This window comes from Bemisia tabaci, chromosome 1, assembly GCF_918797505.1.
Source record: "Bemisia tabaci chromosome 1, PGI_BMITA_v3".
Classification (NCBI taxonomy): domain Eukaryota; kingdom Metazoa; phylum Arthropoda; class Insecta; order Hemiptera; family Aleyrodidae; genus Bemisia; species Bemisia tabaci.
The window spans coordinates 67,260,646-67,276,792 of NC_092793.1; the positions used below are offsets into that span (position 1 = coordinate 67,260,646).

The following is a 16,147-nucleotide window of genomic DNA, read 5'->3' on the forward strand; positions in this document are numbered from 1 at the left end:
TCAATATTATAAATATGTAATTCTGAATAAAAAGGTCGTCAAATCATTTTCATAACTTTTTTATGATGTCAAGCTAGGTACATAAATCAATTATTATTTTTTTTAGTGCCTTAGAAATAGATTTGGACGGACTTAACTAGAATGAACCTAACTGCATTTCACGTTGCCTGATTTTCTCTAATGTTTTAATTTTTAAAACAGCACTGAAGTATTTAAAGCCTTCAAATTTTCCTTGAATGAATGAATTCCTTGTGTACGTTAGGCATTCGTGTTTTAAATACTTTTCCTAACGTGAAATTTTGCAAGAAACACTAGGGTGCCACTGTTTTCTCTGAAATAAATTCCTAAGCTCAAAAAAAGCCCTCAAAGTTCAGGCTGTAATAGAGGGGATATTCAGTGCTATGCCGAGAGCCCCCCCTCTGTATCTAGTTAAACTCTCCATGCACAGATAGGGAGCAAATACAGTAGTAGGGTTCCCTTGGTTTCAACTTTGGAGTCCCCGAACAAAGTGGCAACCCTCTTAATGTATTTGCTCTCTATCTGTGCATAGAGAGTTTGACTAGATATGGAGGTAAACTCTCAGCATAAAGTGGGATATCCACTCGATTATGGCCTGAACTTAGAGAGCTTTTTTTTAGGCTTAGGAGTTGATTTTGGAAAAAATCAGTAGTACCATTGTGTATCCCGAAAAATTTTAAATCAGATAAAGTACTTTAAATGCAAATACCTGACACATGTAAGAACTCCATTTCAAGTTTCAATGCTGCTTGGTTTTCTGCTTACAAAGTAAAACATCAAGGAAAACTAGGCCATGTCTTGAGTAATTGGGGTAATTTGAGTTAAATCGGTCCATTTGATTTTTGACTGCTTAAAAGTCTGCTGAAATGAGAACTAGAAAAAAATTATGCTGGCTTTATGATTAATACAATCTCTGAGCATTGGTTATCAATTTCATTAATCGTATTCCAGAAGATGAGTTTCCTTGCTTTTCAAGCAAAATTGTCCAGCATTGACAATGTTGTTCTTGTAGAGAGAATTTTACCTGGAGTAAATAAATTGTATCAAGCTAATAAAAATTCTTCCTCAAAGGTACATTTTTTTGTTTGTTTTTATTATCTTTTAACTTATTTTAGTGCTGATAAATTTCTTGCATCAATTTTTTTATTGCCTGATTGCCTTTTTGCCTCATCTGCTTTGCAAATTAGTAATGCAGAGAAAAAATTAACACAATTCCTATGAAAAACTTCTCATCTTTTTGCAAAAAGTGGAACCAACCCAACAGTGACCAAAATTTTATAGATGGACTGCAGAGAAATTTTTCCTCATAGAAGATTTTTAAGTCCTATTTGCAATGATTGTAACCAGTAACTTAAATCAGTATTGACTACTATCATTCAAATTCTGAACCTTATAAGAGCTCAGTAAAAACGAAAAGAATATGTACCTATATTGAACAGGATATTTTTCGGGGCGAAAAAGTTTTACTTTACATGTTTTAAGCGGAATTATTTACAAGGATTGATTACAAGCAAAAGAAATAAAAGGGAACATTTACAACAAAATTAACGTTAAATTGGCATAGATGCGTGGTTGGCATCGGGCTGATGGCAGTACTGTGATTATAATACACTAATTAAAATCTTCATCATCGATTCAATAATGAGTAAAGAATGAAAGATTCTTGTAAGACTATGAACAGAAACATTAGAAAAACTAATAAGAACCATTTATTTGAGTTCAAGGGAGCTGTGCTTCCCACACAAGACGAGCACGATGATAAATTGTGAGGGGATTGTCCTCCATATGAGGCTTGAAACTTGGCAGTGAAGTGGTAGTAAGTGTAGAGTTCGTATGGTGATGGAGCAGGGGGCATGAAGGGTGGACTCATCCTGTAATTCGACACTTGCAATGGAAGACTGCTTTTTAGAGGAACATCGTAGTCTTCGTCACCCGTTATAGAGCCATTTTGTGAATCGAAACCTGACTTGTTCATTGTCTCATAACCTGAGCTTTGACTAGATGGCCGTGAAAACGGCAAGTTGACTTCACTTAGCTCATTTTTCAAATTGATATTTAGCCTTGAAGGTAAAATGAGAGGTTTGCGTTTTGAGGGAAAACTGTCATGGCTAACGGAGAAAACATTCCTTGAGAATCGGTTCGACGGAGTTGATTGACTCGGTCCGAGATTTAGGGATCCAATACCAAGACCATTTTCCAGGTTCTGATCGAAACCAGACTTCATTTTTGTGTTGTCTCTTTGGGTTGGCTGAGGCATACCTTCCAAACTAATTTTCGGAGGTGAGCTTGGGTGAATTTTGGTAGACTCTACAGAGGCCGGAACTGTCATGGGAGAAGTTTTGTTCGACCTGTAAAATAAAGAGAGCAACTTAGAGTGCATTGAATTACTTTACGTAGATGAGTCTAAATAATTAATTAACACAAAACTGCAATACTATAATATGCATCATCAGATTAAAAAAATTAGTCTGTTGCAAACTTTTGCTGCAGCAAAAAAGAATTAATTCTTCTGGAAAATGGTTTAGAACTTACAATTTCTGCTATCTTAGGTTTCACATGAACAGGAGTTATCAATTTCATCATTATTCGTCAATATCTTGGTTTTAATTCCTTATATTTTTCCTTGTTCAACTCATTTTGTATTTTCTATCAGTTTGGGTTTTGAGAGTGGGTTTTTCAGACAAGATCATTGTTTCACTGTTGAGACATGAAACAATAAGAACTTAACTGTATAGCGCAGTTTAAAAACTCATCAGCAGATTCCACACTAAATCCTCGAAGGGTAAAAAGCACACAGCTGATAGGTATCAAGCTTAACATATAGCGGTAGCTTTTAAAGATGAAACTAGCGAGGCATGAGTTTCTGATTAGGAGAGAGCATTGGGGTACAAGATACAGGCGCGCTGTCACATCCTCAGTGCTGGGTATCTCTCTTTGAACCAATGGTGGTAACACCTGCCACACCATCAACTGGACCACAATTTGCAATAAGGAGTTACTGTTTTTAATTCATCCAGAGAAAAAACCTATCTGTATGGGAAAACTAATCACCCATACGTTCTTGTTAATATGATCCCAAGATAGTAGTTCCTTACTGCAGGCAATTTTAACAAATTGCAGGTAAATTTCTAGCTCATTCATAAAATAACCTATCAGCATAAGGAAACTAGTGACACAAATGGAGGCATAGTGCAGGAAAAAAAGCTGTTGAAGGACTGCCTGGTCTTGTTTTTGAAGATACTGCGTTTTGGAAACAGCAAATAAGTGCCCACAAGAATTCATTAGCAGGTACGTTGTAATCTTACGGTTTCTCATTGCTAAATGCACTATTAAATAGTAGATTCTTTCCATGAGGAACCTTAAGTTAGTTTCTGTTACATCACCACATATCTGAGTGTAAATTCTTATACAGGGTGTCAGGCAAAAACATCTTCTCTTCCTCCTAATTTTTCAGATTTGCCCTGACCCTTGGATTGTATGTTGCGCATGACTTTACCTTGTTCTCTCTGCCCTTTTCTTCCGAATAAAGAGAAACCCCAAAATAAACAGAATTCAATGCAAAGTAACAGGATGGATCGGAGGGTGTTCAAATTTCAGAGTGGCAAATTCTCCACAAACCAGAAGTGAATGCTATTAAATTATGCAAAAGATCACTGTTTTGCTCAGGAATTCACAGAACTCCCAGCTACAAATTTTCTCTTCTTGACTTCTCTCTGACAAATTACATTTTCCTGATTTTCTTGGTTGCTGGACACCCTATTATACACACAAGCTGTTTCTTAAAATTCAGTTACTTTGAAGCAAACTGATCTTTTCTTGCCTGAAAAATTCTAGTTCCTTTTAGTAAACTGCTCTCTGATTGTATCTAAAAGAAGTCATAAATAGGGGCTTCTTGTTGAAAAATGTAGTCCAATGCCAGTTGTTACTTCAACTTACACATTGTACACATCCGGGAAATCATGAAAGATGGAATCCTTTTGAGCAAACATATTTACAGTGAAACTACCAGACCGCATATCTCTGTTTGCGACACTGCAGACTTCAACGACATCAATTCTTGAAAACTTCCATGGTTTTTCTTCTTTGTGCAAAGAAAACTTCATGGAGACTTAAAGGAATGATATTGATTTGTTCTCTTTCAAAAAAATGAAATAGGCGCAGAGATTTCTAAACACCGCAAACAAGGTACAAAGTCTGGTAGTTTTACCATTGATATCTGATTAACGAATGCATGTAAAACAATGGAGCATAAAACTGGGACACTTATACATAACAATAAAGGAGAAAACGCAAACCACTTGAGCACTTACTTGGGTGAGCTTTTCCTTTGTCTGAAGAAAAAGAACTTGAAATAAACAAACTTCCAGAGAGATACAGTAAAGATTAAGGCGAGAATTAAAATCTAAAAAAATCGAAATATTTTATAAATTAGTGATCTGATAATTGTGCATTTCACTTCATGAGGGATAACTACTGTATGTACTTAAAACTCCCTATCATTTTGGTATGGTACAACCCAGACTCTGGATGAACCGGGTCCAGTCATGAGTTCTGCCGTGCTAGGAAAAAATGCCATATGAGCCTTCAGGCGTTGCCAATTTTCCTTTAATAAAACATAAATTTTCAGGGAGATCTAGGAATATTCTTCCTCCGATTTTTCAGAGAATTTCATTCACCACTAGATCTAAATTATCTGAAAATTTCAAGAGAAAATTTTCATAACATTCCTCAAAATTAAACATTTTACTGGAGGAAAGGCAACTCTCGAATGTTCATACAGCGTTTTTCCTTGGCATGGCAGAGTTGCACATGGCCATTTGATTGACTACAGAGTTCACAGATTTTGGTTGGTATTTTCCATGGTTGATACATACTTTGAAATGTCCTTAAAAAATGTAATGATCGATAACAGGTGAAAAATCTGAGATATGAATATCCTAATTTTCACAATTTGTTATGCTTAACAGGATGAGGTTGAAACACATTTTTAAAATGAGAAGCTATCCCATCTACCTTCTCTTCATTATTGGTTGCCCTGGTTAGTCGCCCTAGTGCCCTGGTAGCTGGATAGTCGCTCCTTTTGATGAGCAGAAATATTTGCTCTGGTCCTTAAAGCAACTTTGGCTTTTCAAAAAGTGTTATCATCACTCTCTCATTGACTCAGACTTGAAGTATAAACTTTTTTAATTTCTAATTCTGAAAGGGGTTCAAGCTCTTTTGTACAATTTTATTCAATCTATTTTACTCTTTTTTATCCTCAATACATTTGGTGTTCAGAAATTTTCTCCCATTTTTACGTTTCTTTGTTATAATTTCTACAATCTCAGGAGGAATGGGATATAATTATGATTGCAGTAAGTGGAGCTGGCATTTTTCTAAAATTATGAGATAGAAAGGAGGTTGATGCAAAATAGACTTCCCCCCTCCTTTGATTCCTTTATTTTTGATATATTAGAAGTTAGTATACTAAGAGGCTACTTTTCACAAAATTCAAAATTTCAACCCCTCAAAAAGCTGGTCAGGTAAGGCAGGGGCTCATGGTTGAAAAACTCAGGGAAAGACTGCCTCATAACTTTTACTATTTATGAAGTTAAAATAACAACACATGGTTCGCATTGGTAACACTCAAATAAAGTGAGGTTTTGAATCAGCATGCATATTTGTATTTGTTTTTACGTAGGGTCAGGAAAATTTGACCCGGTCGGATTTGAGCCGACGTTTTTTTCATGTTCGAAAAAGTCACTTTTCATGTCATGGAAATCCCGTAGAAAGCAATACTTTCAATTTCCACCAAAAACGGCTAGGTTGTTTTTATTGCTATGCTGATTACAAAAATCTTAATTACATCCAGGGGAAATTTCTTGTTCTCACAAAACCAACAAAAAACACCACTTTCCTGTCTATTAAGAGATGCGCGCCACTGATTTCCACTCAGGCAATGATAGACTACGGAGAGTTTAGAGCTCGGACATCGCCAAGTCTTGCTCAGTTCTACTGCATGCTGGAAGGAAGCAGCAGAGCCGGACAAGATGTAACAACCGAGCTCGAGATCTCCCTTGTCGTTCTGCCTGGATGGGAGTCAGTGGCGCACCACTCCAAATACCTCAGACAGAGAACAGTCCATGGGGGGGGGGAGGTCTATTTTGTATACAACTACGGGCATTACACTGCATAATAAACCACTATACCTGAATTGACCTGATGTCCAATGAAGACTTGATGAAAATATAAGAAGCCTGCAAACAAAGGATTGCCATCCAGCTAAACTGCGTTATGTAGTCTAGAAAAGTTCTGTTGTCATAACGTTTTAGAATTTGAACGGCTGAGCACATAATCACGACAACAAGATTGAACTTGGTCTGATTATCAAGAAAGTAAGTTGAAACAGGGTCTGTGTACATCAAAAACTGAGAGCCAGCATTGGTCATGTTAAAAATTTCTTCCATTTTTCCATTGAGTGCAGTTTTGAGAGCAGAATTATCATAGTTTTCGACCGACAAAAGCATAGAAAGTAAACCGGAGACAAATAATGAGTTTCTTGAACTGCGTAATAACACATTCAGATCAACCTGAAAGCAGAAGATACAGTGATTACAATAAGGCAAAACTGTGAAAGAACTTGTACGACCTAATTTTGATATAGTTATGCTTAAATAAATCACATTTGAATGAATGGTACCAAAAGGATCTATGAAGCACGCAAATTCTATGTATAGAGTTCGTTTAGAGTCAATTCATTGGTATAGAGTACAGTTAATTTTCTCATGAATAAGTCAACAACTATGTTTGCCTTTCAGGTACATACTTGCACATGATGGTAACTATTTTGATGTCTCTGTGTTCTATGGTGCTGATTCTAATCAAGATGATTTTCCTTCACTCAAGTTTGAGATACTTTTGTGTATAAAAATATTTCAAGGATTTAGAATTGTTAAAATGGTGCATATATACATTTTTAAGAGTCAAAATATGATCACTGCAATACTAAAAAAGACACGACAACCCAGTCAGTTCTGGAAGTTCATCAAATGCTGCACGAAAATCTTCATTCACGATTGTCAGCAAATATTTGATGAGCTATCAGAACTGACTGGGTTGTCAGGGCTGAACATCTACGATTTAGCTGATGATGACTGCTTAGAGCTCAACCGACATTGAGTAATGACTTACAATTTTAAAACAAGATTATTCATGCAATTGAGTTATTGGTAAAGCATATTCCTTGCAAAAAATACTTTGAGGATTGACAGCACCTGTGGCGTGTTGCTCATGAAAAAAACGAGATGATCTCCCGATACTGCTCATACAAAGTCTCGCTTAAACGGGTGAAGACAATCTACAACAAGACCATTTGGCCAAACATTTCTACGCAGCTCTCAGTTACACCTCATGGCAACAGAGCTTAGGACTTTGAAGCAATGCCAATTGATGGCGAAATTCTGGGGACTTCCTAGTTTCCATCTTAAAATCGCATTGGTAAGGTCAAAAATCTTGGCAGATTTTTGACTTAATCAATGCGATGTATGGCATGCCAGTTCGACCACGTCACTTGAGCTTGACAAATCCCCTTAAACCTTGAACAATTTTGCATGATTTTTCTTCTTTTTTGCTAGGTACTTAGAAATTTCAAGCAAAAATAGGATTCAGTTTTCTTTTGAAGAAGTGATGTAAGAGCAAGAATTTTAAAACACCACAATGAAGCTATGCCGACTTTAGGAAGTAATCATTAAAATAATTTTGAAGTATTTAAGAAATTCATTCTTAATGATCATTTAGGTAGTGTGAAAATACTTACAGGAGTTGACTGATGATTTAGAAATCTCACAGAGGAAGTGGCAAGTTTGTGACTAGCAGTGGTTATTAAATGGCTTATATTCAAGTTTTTTATCTGATTTTCCAATGTGTTACATACTATTTTCTCACAATATGGACACAGCTTATAGTTTTTCTCCAACAGTTCACTGGAAGTATAATGAAGAAAATATAAGCTACTCTGAGACTTACTTGGTCTTACTTCCTCTAACTTAACGCGCACTCTAGGCTCTCAGGTATGAGAGTCAGTGAGCGCACAGTGAGCACTTACTTACCATAAAGACAAGGAAAAGAATATAAACTGAGAAATGGTTTCCCAGCAAAAATAGTTTCTTTAAAATAGAATGAAAAGCTCCAAAATTGAAATTAAAAGAGCCGTCTAAACTATGTATCTAGCTTGATTTGGCGAAATGACACGAGAAGTTTAAAACCAGACAGTGTGACATTAGCAAAGCAAAATTAAATCACCCAAAATCAGACAGAATGAAACGGAAAAGAGGTAGAACTTAGTCATCACTTTGGTACTCTTAAAATTTTGGATATAGACAAATTAGTGCATAGTTAAAAGTTATAAATACATTTAGTCTGATAACCTCCTGTTCCTGTGCATTGAAAAAAATTGATGTTATGCTTTTTCATTAAGAACAAATTCATTCTCTCTGTAGCTAGGTGCTATTGACTTAATTTTTAAAAATTTTTGAAACCTTAAATTTAACCCTATTGCACGAAAATATGTTACTTTGGGCAAAAGAGGAAACTATAGACAAGAAAGTAGAACAAAGAGGTGGATCTTAAGCAGTTTGGAGAGCAATTGGATAGCCAATCGATTGATTGATGATTCTGGATTTTGATCATGTCTTAAAAAATCTTCGAGCATCTCATCTGCTGTAGTCTGTCAGGTATTTTTACACAAGACTTAACTGAGAATCATTTAAAGTAGCTTCCACAGCATGTTTCGAGTGAATATCGCAAATCAAAAGGCAAAATGATTTGCAATTCACACATGACATGCTTTCGAAGTTACTTCAAATTGTGTCTTGATCAAATCTTGTATCTTGCATACAAATACCTGACGGACAACTGCATGATGTGACACTTGCTGATTTTTGAAGAGACATCCGAAAATCCAGGTATTATCGAGTCACTCTCCTAAATGCTGCAGATCCACCTTGAAGTTCCAGAGTTATCAGTATGTAGTGCCATTGGTTCTTTGTAAGCTAAACATAAATTGAATGTCAACATAACTTACCTGAATGCGTCTACTTCCCAGTCATAATTGTTCGGATCGAGAGGTTCAAATGAGGCTAGCTGTGCTCTTTTGAGTTCTTGATTCAGATTGCAATTCCTGCATAAGCCATTAGAGGAACTGATGGGACTTGGAATTGTTTTCTCTGCAAAATCAGGATTTAAACTTTCATAATGTTGCTCTGGAATAACTTTATTGTAGCCTCCATCCTGAAACAAAATTTAACATATTGACTCATTTAAAAAAAAAAACTTATCAACGTTTTTGGCAAGGTTTATACAGAATTGACACACACAACTTTTCAATTTTCTGTGCAGTTTGCATTTTGAGTCGAAAAATGATGCAGGAAAGAAAGGTTTTTACACTTCTCTAGATTTGGAGTAAATTTCCATGACTTTTTCTGCAACTCAAAGTAAGTCATCTAAGTTCCATACTTTTTTCAGACCTGTAGACACCCTTTTATTTTGGAGGGGGAGAATTTGTGTTTTCTTTTCTTTTCTTTATGGTCTTTCAAGGTTTTTTAATTCATTGTGAAAATAAAATCAGTTCATGTACCTACCCTAGAAAAAATAAAAACAAATCAAAAACTTAAAGGTACTGCAATTGAGATAAATATTACTCTAGTTCCACTGTTAAATTGTCAAAAGTGTTTGAATCCGACAGGGGCCATGCACAAAATGAGCCTAAATATTTCTCATTGGCTCCTAGATATCTAATCGAAGTCGTCGCCAAAGTAAGCGCCTAAATATCAGCAGCCAACTAGCTACAATTAGTTCGGAACCAGGACAAACTTTTTTGATTGACAATAAAATTTACTAGGGACCCCTTGACAGATTAGTTACAAAAATATGAAAAGAGTTGGAAGAAGTTGACTTCTAAGGTGTCAAATGAGTCCCGATTCTCATCATAAATACTTCCAGAAAAAACCGATTTGACCCCATAAAAAACATAGTAGCCCCTGAAAATCGATAAAGTTAGCCAAATCAGCCCTTAGATTTCTTAAAAAAATTCAAAAACTGATTATTAACCTACCTCTGCAAATCCATTGTATTGTTGGCAGACTTCACAATGCCAGGAGTTCTTATTTTCTACAGGAACTTTGGAATAACTGTTACAAAACCAGCAATTCACGGAGGTAGGAAACTGAGATCTGAAACACATGTTCAAAAATAAAATATTTATAAGTTCGAAAATTAAAGGAGGCCCCTTTCGATTCCCATCTATGAACTTTACAGACACTAAGAATTAAAATTTCTATTTAAAGAGCTGTTGTCTCACTTAGAATAAAGTATTCTTTGCTGGTTCACGAACTTGTTCCAGGAGGGAACCTAAACCTCGTACCTTGAATTGGAGGGAATTTTCGGATCAATCCCTACTAGTCAGTCGCTGAGCTTATTGAGATCCACTCCCTGCCCAAGATAATAATCAAGATGCATTGGTGATTTGGACACATTAGAAGCTTCTTACGTAATTGAAAATTAGAAATTTGGTTTATGCTCTTAAATTAAAAACTCCATCACAAGCAATAGCTCTCGATTTACTATGAATGGTCCACCATACATTCAATTCTTCAATAATAACCAACGTAACCAAAAGGTCGGTACTCGTAGCAGTTCCTAACACTTCAATGACTGCTTGCATTCATAAAGTACTGGCCTTAGGCTTATCTTCATATCCATCACACTCGAGCTCTTCTATGACAGAGCAAATTAAACAGTGAATTTCATATAATATGATTTGATGACCTACCTGAGAAATTTGAATGTTTTGAGAGCAATCCAAAGCAAGGCAATGCTGACGCAAGCGACCAAGCAGCTCTGCAGGAAGACTGGGTTTTTGATTACCGACAAAACTGTGTCATTCCACTCAAACATCGTGTGATCCATTCTTCAAATTATTGGCAGATCACAAGGTTGACTAGACGAGTGAAATTAGTAAAAAAACACGTGAAACTGAGCAGAGGTAACACAACCATCTGATCAATTCTCACGTGGAGGTCTCCCAAAATACTGCGACGATTGTCTCGAGTAGAACAGAATGAATGCGTTAAGCAATAAGTTCTTATTTCACATATTGAGTTTCAGATAATCAGAGTGGAAATTGAGCACTTGGGACTTTTAAACCCATCGAAACTCCAAAATCGCGAGCCGAGACGACTTGGACAAGAGAACCGGCAACCGAAGTTCAAAAGGCAAAGGAACTAACTACCAAAACATTAATTGAGGTTATGTTGCTCTCAAAGTTGCTAGAAAAGGGAACCTTATGAAATTACACTGAATTGGTTCCACAAAAGTACTTAAAGTACAAAATAATTTGAAATTTTGGGGTGGATTACAAAATAATCTGCAAGTAAGAAAGTACACAAATAGTACTATTTTTTCTCAAATCTACACAAAAACACGCAGAAAATACTCGAAAAACTATGCGGGAGGAGAGATATCTAAGGCTGAAAAGTTACTTGCACTGTCTATTAACTCGGCGGGGAATTTTGAAAATTATAAATCAGTCAACTGCGAACTACTTTCTTTTGGATTGCCTTTTGCAAAAAGGAACCACAAGCATTGCCATTCCAATGCCGCTAAAATTGTGCCACTTTTTTTTACCGTGCAAATATACTGATAATCCAAACAAGTAATATCTTTACTTCCAATAAACTACAAATTCAATACAAAAATTACCATGGTAAATTAAATTTTTTGCAAGTTTTCAGTAATTTTATCGCAAGGGATGTAAGTTGCACTATCCTAGCAACATTGGAATACTTTTGGTGCCCTTTTGCTAAACGAAATCCACTTGATTGCACTAGAGCAACTATGCAGCTATAGCATGGACCAAATTCTATTGAGTTTCATAAAATGCCTTTGACATTCATTATTAATTCGCAAATCCTGGCTCATCGCAACAGGCCCATTTTTCAGGAGAAGAAAATTTTCCTTGAGTTTAGTAAAAAATCAGGAGTTCTTGACAAGGAGCACACGGTGCACAAACAATAAGTTTCTAATGATTTAAGTTCATTGGCAAGCCATTTGAACTTGCATTTTAATAGAACAGTTTTGAGCCCTGAACTGAGGGATGAGAACTTCGAAACATTTTTCTCAAAATTATGCATGTTCTAGTACTTACTTACTTCGAAGTACAAAATCCAAATACCATACCCTCTGTCTAAGAGAAAATTTTGGGACGTTCTTCAAAACAAAATATTTGTGAAACACTCCCTTAGTCCCTTTCAGAAGTGGTTATTACAAAAAATATCAAACGCTAGAATAAATATACATTTGCCTGTACTTCGTATAAAGCTGGTAATAAATTATTGAGTTTGATCCTTTCATGAAGACACTGTCATGTTATATTAATTATTAAGTACCTACCTATGCTGTTACTTACCTGACTTTTTGCAATGGAGTTAGAACCGCAACAAACTCGATGAAAAATCATTTCAGACAGCACTAAATTTGATGCACATGTGAGGTGTGCGGCGCCATTCATTAAATATGTGAGTATAGCGAACACTGTAGGTGAAGGGGGATCTGAGCTTGCAGTGTGGGTGCGTTAAAGAAGAGAGGGAATGTTTAGGGCTACAATATTTAATGCAAGAATAAGCGTATAGCGCCAATTTTAAAATGGTAAAAGGGAGGCACGGGCCTGACCGAGCATGAAATGTTATGGGGGGGGGGGGGGGGTGGTTGCATATTTACGTGTTTGGCTGATTAAACCGGCTCTTAATCCATTACCGAACGTCCATTTTCCACCAAGCCCCCGGTCATCATTGCTAAAGACAAGAGGCAGATTTAGCAAGTTTGCAGCACTGACTTTCCTCCGTTTGAACCTGTGCTCAAATAGTCGGCACCTCCAAGAATTTATACATTTCTGTAGATTAAAATTGAGGGGAAAAATATGTCGCCAACTTCCTAAATACCAGTGCTTGAGACCATTAAATTCAGGTGGTATGGACAGGGATCAAACCTCAGACCTCCTGATGATAGGATCAGGGCAACAACCACTGCACTGAATGACCACAGGAGACCAAAACAACTGTCACCTTAACTGACAACACTTCTATTTACTTGAAAAACTAGTGCAAATTGATGTATATACCTTTATTGTGACATGGCAATGAGTATCTCTAAGTACAGACCTTTCTTGAAAAGGCTTTCTTCTTCAGGCTAATAACACACTTAATTATGCGGGACATTTTGGTGTCTCACAACACCATTATAAACCGCTATAAATAAAGTAAAATAAAAATAAAAAAGAAATTAAAATCAAACACTTGAAACCAGCATGCATCGGCGTTGCATGATGATGGTATGAAATACCATTATACCGAGCGTCGACATAGAAATGTCTCCCAAGATTTAGGGTGTTTATAGCCTTGTTTCCGCCGTTTATTTTTTATTTCATCCTATTACTTATGTTTTGGGCTGCGTTTGAGTGTCTTTGTTCTACATATTAGATTAATTCATTCCTATTTCCTCAGTTTAAAAAAAGGACCAAGAGCAAACTTGAGGCCTTAAAATGTCAGTCTTCGAATTATAAATTTTAATTCTTCTACTATTTATAGTTGCAGAGCAAAATTAAAGATTAAGAAAAATGATACTATCAATTCTTTACTGGCATGGGGCCGGATGGATTGAAAACGCATATGAGTTTGTTATTGAACAGAAATTTATGTAGAAAACAATTCACAAAGGACTAACATTAAAAAAAGAACAAGTGACAATTTACAGAGTAAAAAAGGAGCAATATTACCTTGCTCCCATACAAGTTTTAATATTTGTGAGGCCTCACCGGCCTCTCCGGGTTAAACAGCTTTGGATCATCCGTGAAATGCAGATCTCTGAAATAGTTGGGCATGAAACCGGCCATTTGTGCTTTCCAAATTTCTTTCTCTACTGCTTCTTGTTTACTTTTACAAAGTCTAGTGATGTGCCGTCCATATATTCTGCCTGTGAAGCGGGAAACGAACTGCGACAGGAGCTTAACGTTCTTGTAGTCAGGTGTTATTTTGTACTTACAAAGTATGCAGCTTTGCTTTTCTCGTTGAAATGGGTTTTCCATATCCCATTGTGGTAAATCTTGCGGAGCGCTTGGAGTGACATAATCGACAGTAACTTCTTTCTTGATCTTAGGTGCAGGTGTGAAACTTAAACTTGTGTCTCTAGAGACCGGGGTGTGACTAGAATACATACACTGATTGCTTTTCACTGGCACTAACTTTAACGGGGCATTGAACCGAGTACAATGGCGAAGGAGGGCGAGTTGGCAAAGATTCATAATCAATCGCAGGGTGTGAAGACAAAATGAAATATTAAAATATTTAAGTCTGTGGTTGATAATCGGAATCCACTACATCACAATCATGAATCTAGGACTTAACCTCAAAAAACAATCCTTTACCATAGAGAAAGAAAAGGAGGTGTTTGCATTTCGGGCATCTTGGAATTTTTCATAGAGTATCTATAGCTTTGATGACGTCATTGGGTACAGCGACGTTTTTATCCTGTCGATTTTCTTGGAAATGGTGTAATTTAAGGGAAAAAGTCAATCTATAAAAAGTGCTTGAAATTAAGTAAAGAGTTGATTTAAGTAAAAAAAATCGGACATTATGGTCCGTTTTTACAGCGTCAACATAACCCTCAACGAGCATCTTGTTTACATTGATGACGTAGGTGGGTACAAATCCTCAAGATGCAAACACCTCCTTTTTTTTCTCTATGATCCTTTACCAGCAGGAGTAAAAAAGTCTGATTGGATGTTGTAGTTCGTGCATTCTGGGACACGCGCCAATGGAATCAATTTTCGAAAAAGCCCGGGAAATTTTAATTTTGCGGGAGTGGGTTCACCTCTGCGACAGAGCTTAGGGGGGCTTAGGGGACAATTTCATGAGCCGCCCTGCGCGCAAGGCGCACGTCCTGCCTTTATTCATCTAGCGTTGAGAGTTCACTTACTACTTCACACGACCAGTGTGTAGTTTGAAAAGTTGAAAATTAAAAAGAGGTTAAAAAAAAAAAAAAATTACACGAAATACGATTTTCGCGGCCTGAGCTCTCCCTGCAATCGTTCACCACCCGCCCGCGTCGGGAGCGCCGCGGCGTGCTGCCAGCGCGAAACGCGCACTGACGCCTACAAACCTAAAGGGCTACTTCACGCATTGCGCAATGCTTGAAGTATCCCTTTAGGTTTGTAGGCGTCAGTGTGCATTTTGAGCTGGCAGCGCGCGGCAGCTCGCCGCACCACAGCGTGCCATAAACTTGCCTACAATTAATAGGTCAGGGTGTTAAAATCTTGGCAGTTTGACATCAAATTCGACATTAGTGACTCAAAAAAACATCAAATACGAGACTTTCGTGATCTTTCAGTCATTATCCGACTTATTTCTTCCTATTCTTGAGTTTTGGATCGCAGTGCGCCGCGGGCGGCGGCGCTCATGAAATTCTCCCCTGTGCTCGGTTGTCACCTCTGCGCAACCAGTATTTCCGTTTGCAATTCCCTGTCGTACGTTATTCTTCCTTTGGAAAACTAGCCAACGTAATTCCTCAAGAACTGCCTTGATTTTGCTTCTTTATGAGCAGAAAGTGGCTCCCATATGATAAAGGGCCGCCTCTTTGGAAAATCGAGAAGACTATGATTGGTGAGAGATATTTGTTCGAAAAAATAGGAGCAGGACTTTTGAAAAAACTGCTATGGAGATACATATTCTCGCACTTTTGGTCTCGATTAAAAAATCATCGAACCAACCCATATACGCTCTCCGGTTTTTCCATCCGCTACTTTAATGTGGCCATTCCAAAGTGTGGTACTTGTGTTCATCACTGTGCGAATCACTTTCAGTGGTGCTCTAGGGCATGCTATTTGTTTTCGGATCAAAATAACTTTTGCGCCCCTTACATGCCCCTAAAATGGTAGAAACACAATTGCTGCTAGTTGCAATCAGAAATAACCTAGCAATAGGTTTCTGAGTTTGATAATCAGCCACTGCTATAATTCATGTCCCTAAAATCACTACATGATTAGTTGTGGGTCAATTTGTTTTGAATTGACTCAAAGGGAATTTGGCTGGCTCGCTGAAAA

The 16,147-nt window shown here is 37.0% G+C and overlaps 2 protein-coding genes across 2 annotated transcripts; both read right to left on the reverse strand.

Annotated features, from left to right (window-relative positions):
* Window positions 1-43: 43 nt before the first annotated feature.
* Window positions 44-11,298, reverse strand: LOC109031629 (uncharacterized). Its single transcript, XM_019043246.2, has 7 exons — window positions 10,826-11,298; window positions 10,109-10,226; window positions 9,080-9,285; window positions 7,814-7,979; window positions 6,207-6,587; window positions 4,329-4,420; window positions 44-2,366 (listed from the first exon to the last, which is right to left on the reverse strand). The coding sequence occupies exons 1-7, from the start codon at window positions 10,960-10,962 to the stop codon at window positions 1,646-1,648; spliced, it is 1,821 nt and encodes a 606-aa protein (XP_018898791.2). The 5' UTR covers window positions 10,963-11,298; the 3' UTR covers window positions 44-1,645.
* A 2,425-nt stretch (window positions 11,299-13,723) lies between these two features.
* mRpS18C (mitochondrial ribosomal protein S18C) lies at window positions 13,724-14,469 on the reverse strand. Its single transcript, XM_019043300.2, has one exon. It carries the CDS (start codon window positions 14,348-14,350, stop codon window positions 13,844-13,846), a length of 507 nt encoding a protein of 168 aa, XP_018898845.1. The 5' UTR covers window positions 14,351-14,469; the 3' UTR covers window positions 13,724-13,843.
* Between the last annotated feature and the right edge of the window lie 1,678 nt (window positions 14,470-16,147).